The sequence below is a fragment of the Ursus maritimus genome, unplaced genomic scaffold (assembly GCF_017311325.1).
Source record: "Ursus maritimus isolate PB19 unplaced genomic scaffold, ASM1731132v1 scaffold_8, whole genome shotgun sequence".
NCBI lineage: Eukaryota > Metazoa > Chordata > Mammalia > Carnivora > Ursidae > Ursus > Ursus maritimus.
The window spans coordinates 76,913,874-76,931,037 of record NW_024426996.1 but is presented as its reverse complement, the minus strand read 5'-3'; the positions used below and the strand labels follow the sequence as shown (position 1 = coordinate 76,931,037).

Here is a 17,164-nt window from a genome sequence, read left to right as displayed (position 1 = left end):
CAATTACAAACAATTAAGTTAGACAATATTATTTGACCACCTTTTTGAAAAAGAACAATTAAGCACAAATCCATTTAAGAAAAGATTAGTACTCAAAGTCCATACTTTGAAAGTTTTAAAACTTACTCCCCAATAATTCCTTGGTCAAACAAATGATAATGGAAATTTTTTAAAATGTAGAACAGGAAAATAATGTAAATACAACATATGAAAATGTGTGGAATTTCGCTAAAGTAGTTTTTTAGCTCTAAGGGAAATTAATGCCCTAAACTTATATTAGAGAAGAACGGCTTACGATTAAGATCAGATAAAAAGCTAGAGGGGAAATGACAAATCAATCTGTAGAAAGAAGGAAGGTAGATCACATAAATAACATAAGAAAAAGACTACCAACAATCAACCAAACAAAACCACAGTAGAAAGGATCAGTAAGGTGAGAAGTTGAATTTTCTGAAAAAAAGTCTAATAAAATACACAAAGCTCTGACACAACTGACCATATGAAAAAGAGATAAGGGACCAGTAAATAATAAAAAGCCTTGGAGCTGTACGTGAAGTAGAGTTTTAGAACATAAAACTCTATGAACAACTTCGTGTAGATGAATTTGAAAACTGAAAGGAAATGGAAAGTCTTCTAGAAAATTTGTCAAAATTGACTCAAGTTGAAAAATAGTATGTATATAGTCTTATTACCATGAAAGAAATTGATGGACTAGTCAAGAAATCTTCTGACATGCACAAAAAAGCACGCACCCCGATAGTTTTATAGGTGAGGTCTGACAGATCTTTGCAATATCATCTACAAATTGTCCCTGATGTTAGAAAAATAGGGACTATTGCTCATTTTATGAAGCTCAGACCACCCTGACCAAAACCAGATGTGAGTCGTATGAGGAAGAACAATTACAGTTCACCCTTTACTTGTTACTAACATAATCCAGCCATCCATGAAATTATTAGTACAGCATGGCCAGGTTGAGGTTTTCCCAGGAATATAAGGTTGGTTTAACTTTAAAATATCCATTTACAAAGTTCATCAGGTTAACGGATTAAAGGAGAAAAGAAAAAAACTCTGTATGATCATTTCAATATCACCGATCAAGTATTTTTTGAATTCAACACCCACCCAAGATGAAAACTTCTCAGCAGAGTGATGACAGGAGGAAACCTGCACCGGCTATTCACCCAAAGTCCACAGCAAGTGTGAGTGAGAGGTGATGGGCATAGGGGTGGGCCGGCCCCAAATTACAGGTGAAGGTCGCGAGGGGCAGGTCAAGGTCGTGTATCGATTAGGGGCAGAGTAGACACTAGGAGCCGGCGGCATCCAGCTCTCAGTCCCCGAGACACCTCCTGGCTCTTCGCTGAGACTGCCCTGATTTCGGTCGTCCCGGGCGGTACGACACTTACATCTGTGGTTTTATCTCACAGCCTTTTTGAGTAACATCAAAACCTCCTTATTCTTGGCTGTGTTTGGAAGAGTTCTGTGACCTGGAGGGACTGCTCGTAAGTCACATGGTGTAGTGTTGAGCTGGTGGAAAGGCAGCCAGGGTTTTCTCAATTTGCCTTCGGAGGGAAGACAAACCTGTGGTTTTGTTCCAGATACTAGGCTTTCATTCCACAGTGTGGTCATTCTGTGAAAACCGCTTCCCCATTGTGAAGGGGCTTTTAAGCTGTTAAACGTTCAGGGGAATTAAAAAAGCATGAAATGAAATGCTTTGGAAGAAGTGACTCGTAAGAGAACCATATTGAGCGCACCTCCTTGGATGAAAGATTTTGACTCCTCCTGTGGAATGGGAACATGGGCAAGGGCATAACAAAATCACGGGGCCAAGCGGCATGATGGGCAGATCTATGGATGGACTTCCTCATAACGGATAAGGGGACTCCAGACCAACGGTACCCATTGGATCTGCACTCCAGCTTCAAGTGCTGTGGACCCCCTGTTCTTCCTCTGTTCTCCCTCTGGCTTACTGGCCATTTGCTGAGTGTGAGATCAGTGAGTCTGGTCCACCACCAGGCTCCAGGCGTGCTGACAGAACACGCTGTCAGAAACTCATTAGCGCTGTTGGAAGCTGTGTTTGGTTCTGTTTACATTTGGGATGCTGCAATGAGACACATGGCCATAATTGGAAACGTCAGCGTGTTAGAAGACCCCGCTCGGAAGCGTTCAAAGGCTTCCATGGCCCTGAGGGCAAAACCCAAGTGCTCAGCACACGATGGCCTTGGTTTTCCTCTCTGGCCCCCTTTTCTTCACTCTTGGTTCTTGAGCAGTGTTTCTGAGCCACAGGGGGCTTTGAGGCCCTTTTGACAATTTGATGCAAGCTTTGGCTCCTTGGCAGAAAGGCAGACTCTTCTGCACTTATTTTGGAAGATCATGGACCACCGTCCTCTACGGAGCCCATCTGAAGCCCCTTAGGACTAAACCCCAGCTTTCCCCCCACCCCCACTTAGAGCCCTGGCCTATCTGGTGAGTAACAGTTTCAGCGTGTCTGCATTCTGTGAGGCTTGGGACCTTCCAGCCTCCCCCCTGCCCTTACCCACCCGAGCAGGCTGTGGACAGCCTCTTGTAGCCACATTATCTGACTCTGGTGGCCCAAGAATGCATATTTCTTCTGCTTGGCCAATGAGAGGCAGTATACCCTGATGGTTAAGGACACAAACCCTGGCGTGACCTGGCCTGGCCTCAGATTCTGGCTCTGCCACCTAAGAGCTGCATGAGACAGCACATTACTTGAACTCTTTCATCTTAATCTCCTCCTCTGTAATGAAGAAAATAAGAGTGTGTATTCCCTAGGGTTGTTACAAGGACTCAGTGAGATTGATGTATGTGAGCACTGAGAACGGTGCCCAGCGTGCTGTGGGTCCCATCAGTGTCAAGCGTGGTTGCTGTGCTCCGGCACAGGCTTCGGCCCAGGTGGATGAACATGTGCTCCTGCTTTACGTATATCCGCGACAGGTGCCAGCTGCCAGGCACAGTGATGAGCACTGCAGACAGTGAGCTGGAGAGGCAGCCCTGCCCCCTGGAGCTCACACTCTAGCAGAAATGTTCAGGGATGTCAGGCAGCAAAGATGGGGCAGTGTCTGAGTCTGCTTAGGCTTCTGGAACAAAACACCATCGCCTGGGGGCTGAAAAACAGACATGTTTCTCTCCCAGTTCTGGAAGCTGGAAGTCCAAGATCAAGGCGCCAGTAGTCAGCTGCTGCTGAGAGCTTGCTTCCTGGCTTGCGGACAGCCACTCTCTTGTTGAGTCCTCACCTGGAAGAGAGTGGGGGCCCTGGTTTCTCTCTTCCACGTCTTTATAAGACACTAATCCCATCCTGGGGTAATGGCCTCAACATAGGAATTGTGAGGGGCTGCAGATATTCCGTCTGATGGACACGTACCGGGGAGGGGGAGTGAGCGCCTTCGGAGAGGGGGTCCACACTGTCCCAGGACATGAGGAGCCCTTCCCTGAGGAACTTCCTGAGTCAGGGCTTGAAAGGAGACTCAGAAGTGGCCAGGCAAACAGAGGAGGGCCCAGCAGGTGGCGAGAGCCGCGGGCACAAAGGCAGGGAGGCATGAGCGGTCACAGTGTGGCCTCCCTGCGCTATTTGGCATGGCTCGCTGGGGGTGGGTGCGGAGCATGTCCTGCCAGGCCCGGGGGAGGTCGGATTTAATCTGCGGACCCCTCGCCCCTCTGTGTATAGGAGCTGCAGGAACTGGAGAGGAAACTGGAAGACAAGCTGGCGCACCAGGAGGCGGCCCAGCTACAGCGGGCTCTGGCGACCCGGCAGCAGTGGGCCGGCGACGGGCCCGGGCTTCTGGGCGAGCCTGAGGACTCGGGCTCTGAAAGGCAGATCTCGGCGGTCCTGCAGCAGGCCCTGAGCCAGGGCCGGAAGTTACTGGAGCGCCAACAGCAGAGGTGAGCCCGGGGCCCGGCAGTGGGACCGTGTGCTGTGGGTCCCCTGCAGGCCTGGGGGCCCCTGGCTCCTGTCCGAGGCGTCCTCCCAGCGCGCAGACGCCAGCTGCTAGCCTAGGAACGCACTTCCTCCCTGACACTATACTTTGGTTTACTTTCTTTGTAAGATCATTGAGGTTTTCACTGAACATATTTTTAAGCTCTTTATTTTTAACTAGTTGTAGACTCACCAGAAGTTGCAAACATGGGGCAGGGAAGGTCCATGCGCCCTTCAACCCGCCTTCCCGCTGGTAGCATCGCACGTGATCATAGCGCTATCCGAGCAGCAGTGCGGTGCAGTGAGTAACTCAGATCTCACCGTGACCGTCATAGCTCATACCCTGCTCCTGGAAAATTATAAAACAGACCGATCCCTCGTCTTTTGTTAGGGCTGTTCTTTGCTTTCTTCTTAATTAACAGACAATTAGCCTTTGCCCAGGGCATTAAGAAGGCTTAGAAAACGTACTTTTAACAGCGTCGTCGTTTTCCACTGTGAATATAACGTTGATGTGGAAAGGACGGGGTGCAAACGAGAGACGCAGCGTGATTCTGTTTTTGAAAGCACACGTGCATAAACTAATTAGCAGCAAAGAGACCCAGTTGTAACAGGTGTGGCTCCTGGGTGGCGAGATTACGGGTTATTTTAATGTATTCGATGATGCTTTCCTGGAAACACGGCATCAGAGTGAACTAATTGTATGAGAGGCTGGATCTGTGCGATCAGAGGGAAAGGCCCGGAGACGCTGACCTGGTTGACGCCAGGATTTTCGGGTATATGACACCCTCATATGCCTCATGCTTCATGGAGGACATTGCTCGTGAAAAAAAGCTTTTGACATGAGTTTCGGGTTGTGTTAGCCAACAAGAACGCAGGGTAGGTCACCCATGGTGCCACCGCCATCAGCTAAGGGACCGGGTAGGCAGACCCTCTCACGGGAAGTCAGAAGGCCTGAGGGGGATGCCCACGTGGAAAGGAGCCACCAGCCTCCACAGCCGGAGCCAAGACCAGGCTGGGAACACGGTTCTGGGTCCACTTCCACACGGGGCACATGGTGGGCGAGGACCCAGATCTGGGTCTTCTTGAGCATGACAACGAATACTGAGAGTTTCCCAAGTAGGACCACATATCGCCCAGCAAAGCCACAGAAATTCTCCATACAGATCCCGCAAAACATCTCCCTTTGAGGAGCCCTCTCCTGGCGGGCCTCTGTAATACATTATGTGCGAACCTTTCTAGAGCGAGGAGAGAACACGCCTCTTCTGGCCGTCTCTTTCAATAGATTAAAAAAAATAATGCAGATGACATTTGCGATGGTTATTTAAATAACTAGGTGGTCTTCTGGGATCACGTTATAGCGAAAGTGGACTCAACGTAGATTTTGTCTGCACTCCAGCTGGAGGGAGGAGCGAGACCACAACGTCGTGCTCGAAGATTTGCTGGAGAATGTGGAGTTCGACACCTTTGCGGCCCTGTACAGCCAGGTGAGGACCCGTTAGCCGTGCTGTGGGCCGGCCCTCCTTAGAGGGTGCGTGTCCTCACCTAGAGCACAGGCGGGGTGACAGTGGGACCTGGGGAGCTGCTGAGCCAATTGCTGACAAGCGCCTGGCACCAGGCTGGCAGGTGAGGACATTCCCAACAGGCCCAGCGGCAGCAACAGTGACAGTGGTAGTGACCGCCCTGGTCATTCTCTTCTCTGAGACTCGCCAGGTACCCAGATGTGCTTCCTCCTCTCTGTCTGATGCCAGGTTAACACGCACAGGGGAGGCTCCAGCAGGAACAGAGCTGGCCGCTGAAATCAGGTTGCACTCTCTTTAGATGCTCTAGCCATTCTGGTTCATGCTACTGTGCCTTCCCTTTAAAGCAAGATACTTCCTCATTGCTGCACGAATAAAATGGGAAGGGCGTGCCTCTTAAGAAATGAGTGGCACTAACCCAGTGAGGCAGGAAGCTTCCCTGTGCTGTGGGAGAGGCTGGGACCCCATCTGCATTCCTCACTGAACTCCTCTCTACCCCCTCGAGGCTCCAGGGTGACTGCAACCTCTTGTAGACAAGGTGGAGTCCCCTTGACTTCAAACACCCTGACATCCTCTGAAGAGGCTCTGTTCATGAATAAACATTCACTGTACTTCTGGGAAGCAGCAAGCGCTGTCTTGGGCACTGGGATTTCAGCAGTAAACACAAGAGATAAAGTCCATGCCCTCGGGAGCTGATATCCTAGTGGGGAGAGCAGGCAATCATCAAGGTAAATACATAAGCTGAATAGTATTTGTTGTGTATTATGATCTCATTCTTATGGTTATGTCTGTCTCTCCATCGATCCATCCATCCACCCACCTATCCATCCATCCACCTGTCCATCCATCCATCCGTCCATCCATCCCCCCATCCATCCCCCATCCACCCCGCAACCATCCATCCACCATCCATCCATCCACATAAATGTCTAGAAAGATGCTTGGAAGTGGTGCTTGCCTAATATTACTGATAATCACTTCTGGATAAAGGCGTTTGGAATAATTAACATTCATCCTTGTGCTTTCCCACATTGCTTAAATTCCTTACTATAAGCCACATTTCTTAAACACAAAGACAAGGGTGAAATATGCCGAGAACACACAAACAACAGAAATCCATGCAGGAAGGAGGGAGGCAGGAACAGGTACAGGGAGAAGGCAGGGCTGTGTGACCGTGACAGAGGCAGAGGCTGGAGGGACACACTTTGAAGACTCAGGAAAGGCCATGAGCCAACGCAGGCAGGTGGCTGCTAGAAGCTGGAAGAGGCAAGAATACGGATTGTCCCCAGAGCCCGAGCAGGAACAAGCCCTGTTGACACCCTGACTTTAGTCCAGTTGACACCCTGACTTTAGCCCAGTGGATGTGACTTCAGATTTTTGTCCCCCGGACTGCAGGAGAAGGAAGCGTGTTGTTCTGAGCTGCTGTCTGTGTCTCGCCAGTGTGGGACAGTTCCACAGGCGGCAGCTCGTTCTGTCCTCATGGAAGCCTCTGCCATAGGTGTTACAGTTACTCCACTTTACAAATAAGGAAGCTGAGCACAGAAGAAAGAAGGGTGTAGCCCCAGGACACATAGTGTCCTTTCGGTGCAGTGGGGCAGAGCCAACCCAGGCTTTCCAGAGTGCAGAACCCATACTCTCTCTCTCTCTCTCTTAACCTCTTATTTTGAAACACTTTAGATTTCCAGGAAGTTACAAAGCTAGTATAGAGAGTTCTGGTACCCCCACGCCATGTTTCACTCAGTCCCCCCCCCCCCATGGTTGTATCTTGCAAAGCTCTAGCACCATATGAGTGTATGACATTGGTTACAAAATGTGTCTCTGGTTCTCTATCAGTTCAGCACATGTAGATTTCATGTAACCAGCACCGCAAGCAAGATACAGAACTATGCCATTGGCACAAAGACCTGCCTTGCGCCCCCCCCCTTTACAGGTGCACCCAGACCTCTCCCCTCCCTGACCCCCGGCAACCACCATGCTCTTCTCCATGTCCACATCTTGTCAGTTCTGGAAAGAAAGATACACGAACTCTGAGAGGGTGTCGCCTGTGGGGACAGGCTCTTTTCTCGCGGCATCCATCCACATGTGCCTGTAGCCTAGCTTCCTCAACCATCTGCTGGTCTGGGGACATTCCAGTTGTTTGTTGAGCTGTGCTGTTCCCTCTGAACCATATTGCCTCACGGTGCTCAGGGCAGGAGAGGAAAAGCCTCACCAGCTGGCCCTGCCGCTGGCCCGGGGTGCGGTTCTGGTGCGTGAGTTGAGAGCAGTTGGGAGGATGGATGAAAGTTTTGGACACATCGTGGTGAGCCAGGGTTGCAGACCACACAGATTTTTCTTGACAGCTCTGCAAATTTGGGGACATGTTTTCAAAACCAAGCTGCTAAAATGTTTATCTCCGCGGGACAGAACATCCTAAGACTATCGTCCGTTAAAGCGTGTTGTTCATCAGGACCAGAGCAGTGAGGTCACGAGCTTCCCGTCAATCCCTCTAGGAGCTGAGACTGGCGTCATACCTGTCCAGGCTGGCGATGGTGCCAGGGGGCACGCTGCGCCGGCTCCTGAGCGTGGCTCTGCCCACGGCCTCGCAGTCCGAGCTGCTGGCCGCGCTGGATCCGGGCAGCCAGAAGCATCCGGAGCACACGGTGGAGAATGACGGTGGCGGGGAGCAGGCCGACCTGGGCAGGAGGAGGTGAGTGCGGCATCCGGGCTGCTTTTGGAAAACAGTGGGGTGACATTCCATGAAGGGAACACACGGAGGGAGGAAGCAGGGCGCCCGCAGGCCGGGGCACACACACCCTCCCTGGTCGGCACTTCATTGCTCGGGGAACCAAGGACAGCCAGACAGGTGGCCAGGAACCCTTTTGAAGTCATGGGAGGCCTGAGTATTTTGTTCAGACTTTTATCTTCGTCACCTATTTATTTTTCAAGTAGAATCTTAAGAAAAGGTTCCCCTGCTGCAAATGCCACACACACAGGTTAAAGAAAGTGTAAAAAATACATACAAGGAAAACGAAGAAAAAGAAATGCCCTGGTTCTACTATCTGGAGAAAATGGCTGGGAGCATTTTCTTACAATTCTTCCAGAATGTGTTTCCTTGCTGGCTTTATGGGTGTGTTTGGTGTGTGCGTGTGAGTGTGTGAGTGCATAAAATTCGTACGAGTATCTCTGCGTGTGTAGCAACCCCAGCATACACAACCTTGCATCCTGCTCCTCAGAACCTTACAGCACAGGGAGTTTGCTCGTTTCCTTCTGACTCTCGTCCATGTGCGGACGTCGTTCTGTGCAATAGTTATCACACCATTTAGAGTGTATTCTCTGCTGTTTTATTAATTTAAAATTCACACATGGCAGTTATTGCAACCCCTTCACGGGTTGTTAAGAGCTGTGCAATGTTCCACGGAGGTGTGTAGCATAGTGGGTGCAGCTGTTGCCCTCTGACCCGACGTTGGGTTTGGATTCGTTTTTCCCTCAATTATGGACAACGCTGCGGACATACTTCGCTTTAGGAGCGGGGTTCAGGCGTTAATTTGGTCATCCGAGGCTCTTTATAAGGAAAGGCAGGAAGCAGGGCTGTGGAGTGAGGGGTGTGGGAGCAGCAGCAGGGCCACTTGAGAATAGAGTTTGTGGGGGACGAGGGAGCAAGAAAAGCCACAACCACACCGGAAAAGAGTGTTGAACGCCAGGCATTTTCCTGAGAAAGGAGGCGGTGCCCTTTTATCAGAGTCATAAGGGGTCCGTGACTCAAAAAGGTAAGGAGCACTGCTAACGGCAAAGAGTAGGGTGCGGTGAGAGGCAGGGTGGGACTGTGGGAACAATAGCTGTGGGGTAGGGGTGGGAGTCCACAGGGGCTAAAGGAGTCCTCTCAGCGCGGTGGGACCCTGCAGTTGGGGCCTGAATGTGGGCGTGGCCCTAGGGCTGGTCCGAGGGCTGGGCATGGGCGTGGTCAGGCGTGGGTGGGTGCAGTCGGCATGAATATAAGCAGGGTCAGGACTGGGTAGGTGCTGTCAGAGGGCTGGGCGTGGGCGTGGTCAGAAGGCTGGGTTACTGGGTGTGGGTGTGGTCAAAGCTGGGTGTGGGCGTGGTCAGAGGGTTGTATTGGCTCTTTTCAGAGGGCTGGGTGTGGGCAGGGTCACAGAGCTGTATGCCACAGGGTGGTTTCTCTGGGTGCATAGCCAGTGAGGGACACGCAGATATTGGAGGTGACCCTGAGGCAGGAATGTGGCCACCCATGAGTACCTTGTTCACTGGGCTGTGCCTTCAGCCAGCTCAGTTGGGGAGGCTGGTGAGCAGAGACTGCTGATGGACAAGGCATGAGTGTGGAGCATGCGTGTGCCATTTCTTTGCCTGGCCTCATGGCCAACTGGACTGGATCAATTCTGGAGCTCTAGGCCACTTGCCACAGTCTCTGAGGGCAAGGCTGTCACCACTCCTGTGTCCCAAACACCTGGTGCCTGGTCACAAGTTCAGGGTCTAGGGTTTCAGGCAACAAAATCTGACTGACTAATCTCAGCAGGGAAGGGTGTGTGAAGGACCTGTCAGAACCCCAGGAGAGCGGGACGCCCAGGTCCTGGGACGGGCAGGACCAGGAGAGTACAAAAGACATGTGCTCTGGGATGCTGCCCTCAGAGGACCGTTTTCTCCACCCAAGAGTTCGCCTTCTGGGAGAGTGAGCCTGACTCAGCCTGGGAGAGAGGCCGTCTCCACCACCAGCCAGGCAGTGTGAACCAGCTTGACCAGAGCAGAGGACAGACAGGACTCCGGGTTCCACACTGTCCTTTACTGAACGGATATGAGCCCAAGGCTCGCGAACGTCTCCCTCCTCCCGCTCTCCTGCATGACTCTGCAGTGTCCCTTCCCCTGCGGCCGAGAGTCACAATCCTTCATGTAGCCTGAGAGTTCCCGGGCCAGCCCACCTTCCAAGCTTCCACTGTGCTATTTCAACTTTCTTAATATATTATAAAACACTCCTGAGCTCCTACCGTGTCCACTGTTGTAGGGACTAGTGAATGCGGGAGAGTAAGGGGCGTGGTGGGCACTCTGTAAGTCAGCACATAGATCGGGTTCCTCCACACATGTGTCCTCCCTCTGGGGGGGTGCAAGACTCACCTCGAGTGTCCCCGCCTCTAGGCAGCCTTCTGCCGTGTGACTGATGTCACCCGTTACCTGGCTCTGACCCCTAGACTGGGAGCCCCTTGGGAGCAGAGATTGTGTCTTGACCAGGGAAGGTGCTCGATCAGTGTGCTTCCAATGGGAGACAGACCATGAAAACGAGCTCTCCCTGTCAGCCCAAGGTCATGTTGAAGGGTGGAGTGCCATCGTGCTTTTCAGGAAAGTCTATTCTAGGAAATACTAAGACCCTCCCTTCTTCAGGAAGCACCAGGGCTGGTGGCAAGCCCTGGAGAGCCGACTGCGAGGAGAACTGATAAGCAGAGGACTGGAGAAGATGCTCTGGGCCCGCGAGAGGAAGGAGAGGTAACACCGGACACCTGCTCAGGTGGGGCGGGCAGGAGGTCAGCCTGGCTGCCCGTGAGTGGGACAGGAGATGAGGGGCCCAGGAACCTGGGGGAGGGTGACTGCCACCATACCCACATTCTTTCCCGAAAGACCACAATCTTTGCTCACAGTGGAGTTTAGGAGCTGAAGATATGCTTCTCGCTATCAGTGGGAGAATGTTCTCTTATCATTAGTTACCACTTTACTGTATTTATTTTAACTAGTGGCTGTTTTCAAATGGGATGTCGTTAGAGGGAGAGTAAATCCCTATTGCAATTTGGAGTGTACAGTTTACGAAGCCCTTTGCCGCCTACTGCACTGAGCCTCCCAGCCTTCCAGAAAGTGGGGATGGTAACGCTGGAGCTCAGGGAAGTCAGAGAAAGAGGCACCAAGCCTGCAACTGGGAAACGGTGGCCATGGGACCTGGGACCATCCGACTACCACTTTCTTTCCCTAGACTTCCAGGCCAGTGACCTTTCTATTCCGTCAAGCACCTTTCTCTTTTAGCTGTGGTTTCCGCACACCTGGAGGTCAGAGGAAAGTTAGGGGCAGGGTGGTTTTAGATTGCTACAGTTGCCAAGTGCGTCCAGTGTTTCCCACTAGGAAAGCTTTGGAGAAAGAGTGACGTCAAGTAGGTTCATAACAGGGTAGAAAGTGATCCTGCGGCCCAGTGCGTGCTCTGGAAACAGTTGATGTCCGAGAGAAGCATGCAACCTGAGTCCTGCCCCTTCCAGTTTTTCAACTACGGTACAGGTGTTGAGGCCAAGCTTCATGAATTGTTTGTGTTAACAATTCTGGAGCCATTGATAGTAGTCTGGATGTCAGAATTTAGTCCTAAAGCAATTAGATCTGGATTTTGAGCCCAAACCAAGCAACTAAAGTTCGAGCTGTAAAAATGTGAAGTCCTCCACGAAGGAGCAGAAGTCAGTTCTTCCAGACTGGGATGGGGGCGAAGGCACTCCCAGGCTACACTCTTGTGAGCGGAGCAAGTACAGATCAGGAGCGGTACTGGTCCCACTCCCCTGGCTCACTCTGCTAGCCTTTGCCCTGCCTGGAGGCACGTGGAGCTCTGGCAGGAAGATGAGAGACCGAATCACACAGAGCTGGGTTGGAATCCTTGCTCAGATTCACACGAGCTGCGAGGACAGGAAGCAGTGGAGCCTCGTCTGCCACATCTGACCCAGCTGTGCTCGGACACAGAGAGCACTGTGGCTTTGGCTGGTATAGGCCTCTTAGAAGGAGTCCTGGCCATTACCAAGAGCATCCAGGGATTTAGGGACTGGACCACAGGATTCCAGCAGTCCTTTTATGGGACATCCCCAGTGTCACTCTTCTGTTTCAAACGCAGTTGGCCTGACTTCTAACTCTTGCTTTGAGGTCAGATCTCATCAGCCTGCTTTTGGTATGAGCCTCACAGGCAATGACGTCCTGGTAAACGTTGAACCATTGGCTGGTGGGGAGAGAGACAGAGACAGATGCTCTGATTTGTAGTATTTCCCAGTTACCGTGGTGTACGTACTCTGACCAGGGCCGATTTCAAGCTAACAACATGATGACAAGAGGCTTGCAAGAGTTGTCTGTAGACGCCACTTGCTGTAGGCTTCAGCTCATTTCAGGGGCCATCTGATGACCACAGGGGAAAAGTCTTTCATTAAAATGACACCTGATTGAGGACCTCAGGACCCAAAGTGGGTTCTCCCGGAGAACTCCACCAGGACACTCAGGAGGGTCAGTTGCCAAAAATGTCAAATCTGATCTTCTGTTCTTTCTTTAGTATATTAAAGAAGACATGTCCCCCTCTCAGAGAGAGGGTGGTAATGCCTGGAAAAGGAAGCTGGCCACACCTGTCCCTGGAGTCCATTGGAGAACCGGCTGCTGTGCCCATTGTAGGGGCGGAGACCATTGATTTATTAAACACAGGAGAGAAGCTCTTTATATTCAGAAATCCAAAGGAGCCAGAGATCTCATTGCATGCTCCTACCAGGAGAAAGAAGAAGAACTTTCTGAATGCCAAAAAGGCCACTTGGGCCTTGGGCATGGACTAGTCCCAAGGAAGGCTCCAAGGAGTCTGAAGACAGATTTTTCTTTTTCTCCTGCCCACTCGTGTGTGTGTGTTTATAGGGTACAACTCATAGCTATAAGTCGCACATGCGGAAGACGCAGACACCCCCAACACCCACGACGTTCAGGGACTCCGTTTAATCTGGTGTCATGAATTTCCAGAGGGTCTATTCTCTTTGGCATCACGAGGTACGTGCTGAGACACAGGGGCAGCCTTGAACCCTTGTTGCCTTCAGTTTCACCTCTCTAAGGGTCTGGGGGAGACCCTAGCCTCCAGTTCGTACCTCTGCAACTTCTGGGGGCACATGGGCTGTGTGTCCAAGCGAGGCTCTTTGTTCCAGCATTTTGTGTGTGAGCTACTCTGTTTTTCTCAATGGAACTTTCGAAAATAAATGCATTTAACACAAAGCTCTTCTCGGTGGCACTTGGTTTTGCTTTATGTAGGAACCCTTTATTTTCCTTACTTGTGTTTTGGCTCACGTTGTTGTGTTCCACAGAGATTTGCCCTCTGTCATTCTAGTGGACAGAAAATGTGCCAGCCACTGGGGTATATGGTCTCCGACTCAAATTAGAGTTATTTCCCCCTTTCATAAATGAGGAAATCCAAAGGCTTAAGAAGATGAGGTGATGTGTAAAGATCACAGAGCCAGTAAGTAGCAGAATCAGGGTTCATACTCTTTAAAAAAAATTATTTACTTATTTGAGAGAGAGAGAAAGCACAAGCAGGGGGAGCGGCAGAGGGAGAAGGGAAGCAGACTCCCCACTGAGCAGGGAGCCTTACATGGGGCTACATCCCAGGGTCCTGGGATCACTACCTGAGCTGAAGGCAGATGCTTAACCGACTGAGCCACCCAGGTGCCCCCAGGGTTCATAGTCTTTATGGCCCCAAACCCTCGCCCTTTCTCCCGGACTCGATCAGTGGGCACATTTGCCAACAAACAAACTGCACACAGGCCCTTGTGTTTCACAGAGTGCTTTTATCTGCTCTGACCCTTTCCACTTCCATAGCAGTGGTTGAGCCAATGATGTCTCGTTGAGGCTGGACTGGATCATTGCATGAGCTTTCTAAGAGCCAGGCAAAGAATACCATTGCAGTGAGGGTAGGAAATGATTGAGAAGGGCATCCTGTCACCAGCAAGGGGAAGACAAGGGATCAGATGAAGCATCTGCTGCCTGAGAGTCACTGCTGGACCCTTCCAGCTACTTTAACCCACTTCCAGTCCTCACTAATACCCCAGCAAGGTGGGCATCACTACTCCCATTGTACAGCCAAGAAAGCTGAGACTCAGAGAGTATAAGTAACTTGCCCGGGATCACACCACCTACAAGGGAGAGATATGGTTTTGAAGCCAGATCTCCTAACTTTCAAACCATTATCTGCCATGAGACATTTTGTTTGTTGATGACTAGAAGGCCAAGTCTTCTTTGTACTTTCCAACCAGCACACATGCAGTGTGGTGAACAGGGACCTTTGCTGGGGGTCATACTTCTTCCATCACGAGCTGCCACGTGGCCATGTCACGACATTAATGGATACGCAGGAGCAGGCAGGTCAAGTGTAAGAGAGAATTGATGCAGCCAGCTTTCCCATCAGAAGATCCCGTGAGCGGAGCAAGGATAAGAGCAGTGATTTTCACACATAGAGTAGTGGAGTAGAAAATGCATGGTCTTTGGTGTAAGATGACTTGAGTTCATCCCGCCCCACCACTTGTGAGCTGTGTGTCCCTGGACAAGCACCTGACCTTTCTGAGCCTTATGTTCATCACCAACAAAATGGTGATAAAAGTTCCTTGTTGTGAGGATTAGATGAACTGGATCTGTAAAGCACTTATTGGTGGTGTGGACCTGTCCCATCTTTGTCCTTTTCTACCTCTTAAAGGTGACCCATCTGCCCTTCTAATAATTTCCTGCTTCTACAGGGCTCTGCTAGAATCATGCATGCTTGAAAGTAGATTGCACATAAGGATCTCAGAAAATAGCTCAAAATTATGGGCTGGAGGCTGATTGAAGAGGCTCTTAGCAACAACAGGAGGTGCCCAAGCTGTTTAAAATACGGCATTTCAACCTAATAATAACTCCCTATGTTAATAGACAGAGAAATACTAACTATTGATTTACTTTCTCTACTACACGACAAACGTGAAGACCAGGGGAAGCCTGTGCTTCTGCAGTCAGGTAGTTAGATTTGAATCCTGCCTGGACAACTTTGGAACAAGTCACTGTACCACTGTGAACCGCAGCCTCCTCATCTGTCAGTCAGGGATCCTAACACCTACCTTAGAATAAAGAGGTGTCATAAAGAATGGAGATACTGCCTATTATGTCCATAGTGTCCAGTAAAATACTGGTGTACAGTAAATGTAGCTTATTTGTTATATTTTTACACATTCACATAAATGAGCTTGGTGGCTTGTATCATTCCTGTTGACACTCCAGGTGAACACAGTGACCCTTCTAGAAGGGGCTGTTCCTACCACAACACATGGAAGCCTACTTATGAGAGAGAAGCTCCAGGGAACTTGGATTGAGAGGACTTCAGTTCAAGTTTGGGCTCCATTACTTATACACTGTATGAAATTAAGAAAACAGCTAAACTTCTCTGAAGCTCAGCTTCCTGTGGATTCTGTCTTCTATGATGAATTCAGTCTGATTGAATTGACAGACACAAAAATAAATAATTTTTAAATTCAAGGGATAAAAATAGATATATGAAAAATCATGCTGTAGGATTTGGGATTGAGAGCCAACCCGACTGGGGAGATTTGGGAACAGTTTTATGTTTATGACCCCAAATCTTTATCTCCAGATTAGACTTTTTCTCAGGCTCCAGATGCTTATGTCTACAGATTGCTGGACATCTCCTCCTGGACAGAGGCCTCAGCCTCAGCATGTCCATCCCCAAACTCATCAGCTTCCTAGAAAACCCATTCCACCATGGATGTCCCCTCTCTTGAGTGGATGGTACCAAGCCAGAAATTTACAAGTCATCCTAGACATCTTCCTGTTTCTCAGCCCCCAAATATGATGGCAAAATCTTTCTGATTGTATTATTGCATTAGCCTTGACATCTATGCCCTCCTCCGCCCCTTCACTCCTGCCCAGGCCAGCGTATCACCACCTCTCTCCTGGTTGGTGCCAACAGCCTCCTTCCTTCCAGGCTGGCCCCAGCCTCTTTGCTCCATGGTAGCCTTGTCTAAGTTACTCCCTTGCTGAAAGACCTCCAAAGACTCTCCATTTCTTCTAAGATCTCCATGCATTGTCCTCTGATTACCTTCCTAGCTGGTCTGTAGGGGAAGCCCTGCTTTCCAAAGAGCCACTGAGTGACAATAAGATTTGAAGGATAAGGTGGATCTGGGTTTGCCTCTCAGATCTGCCATTTACTGGGTAGCCCAAGAAAAGTCACCAATCTTCTGTGAATTTCTGTTTCCTCTCCTATTTTATAGAATTAATGAAGTGATACCTAAAATGTGCCTGGCACAGGGAACACACAATAAATGTTAGGTATTATTATTGTTGTAGAAAGTTTATAAACAGAGGAGCACCATTATTTGATTTGCTTTGGAAAGGTAAGGCTAAAGGCCTTGTGGAGGATGGGCCAGAGGTAGAAACAGTAGGCTTCTCATTGACCCATTCTCCAACACGCAGCTACAGGCAGGGACTGAGGAGAGCCAATCCTGTACAGCCTTTTGTGCACCCTTGCTTCTCTGGCCTTCGTTCGCCAACGCCAAAAGCAATGGCAACCAGCACACCACCAACAACCACAAGAGCAACTGTTATTGTTGAGTTTACCTTCATTTGGGTAGTGTGTTCAGGGGAAGGGGTTTCCTCCCCCAGCCCCAGGAAATGACTCATCACTGGCTCCCCACAGACTGTGAATTCAGCAATCTCTGAATTCTCACTGGGATGTTTGGACCATTATATTTAATGCATTTGTTGATACTGTTGTGATTTTGTTTCAGTCTACCAAGTTGCTATTTCATTTTTCTTTCTTTGATCTGTTACTTACTGTCTTTTCTTCCATTCCTGCCTCCTTAAGCACTGAGTCTCTTTTATGATTCAGTTTTATCTTCTCTATTGAATTACCATAGCTCCCCTTTTAGAGTTGTTCTAGGGTTCACCCTATGTATCTTTTACTAATCATTTTCTACCTTCAAATAGTATT

The 17,164-nt window shown here is 49.9% G+C and overlaps 1 protein-coding gene across 1 annotated transcript in view; it reads left to right on the top strand.

The window, feature by feature from the left end:
* Positions 1-13,410, top strand: part of EVC2 (EvC ciliary complex subunit 2) — a 117,997-nt gene extending 104,587 nt beyond the window's left edge. The window contains 5 exon segments of the mRNA XM_040624923.1: positions 3,686-3,900; positions 5,331-5,418; positions 7,941-8,137; positions 10,819-10,920; positions 12,716-13,410. Coding sequence (XP_040480857.1) covers positions 3,686-3,900; positions 5,331-5,418; positions 7,941-8,137; positions 10,819-10,920; positions 12,716-12,986 — 873 coding nt within the window. The 3' untranslated portion in view covers positions 12,987-13,410.
* The last annotated feature ends 3,754 nt before the right edge of the window (positions 13,411-17,164 follow it).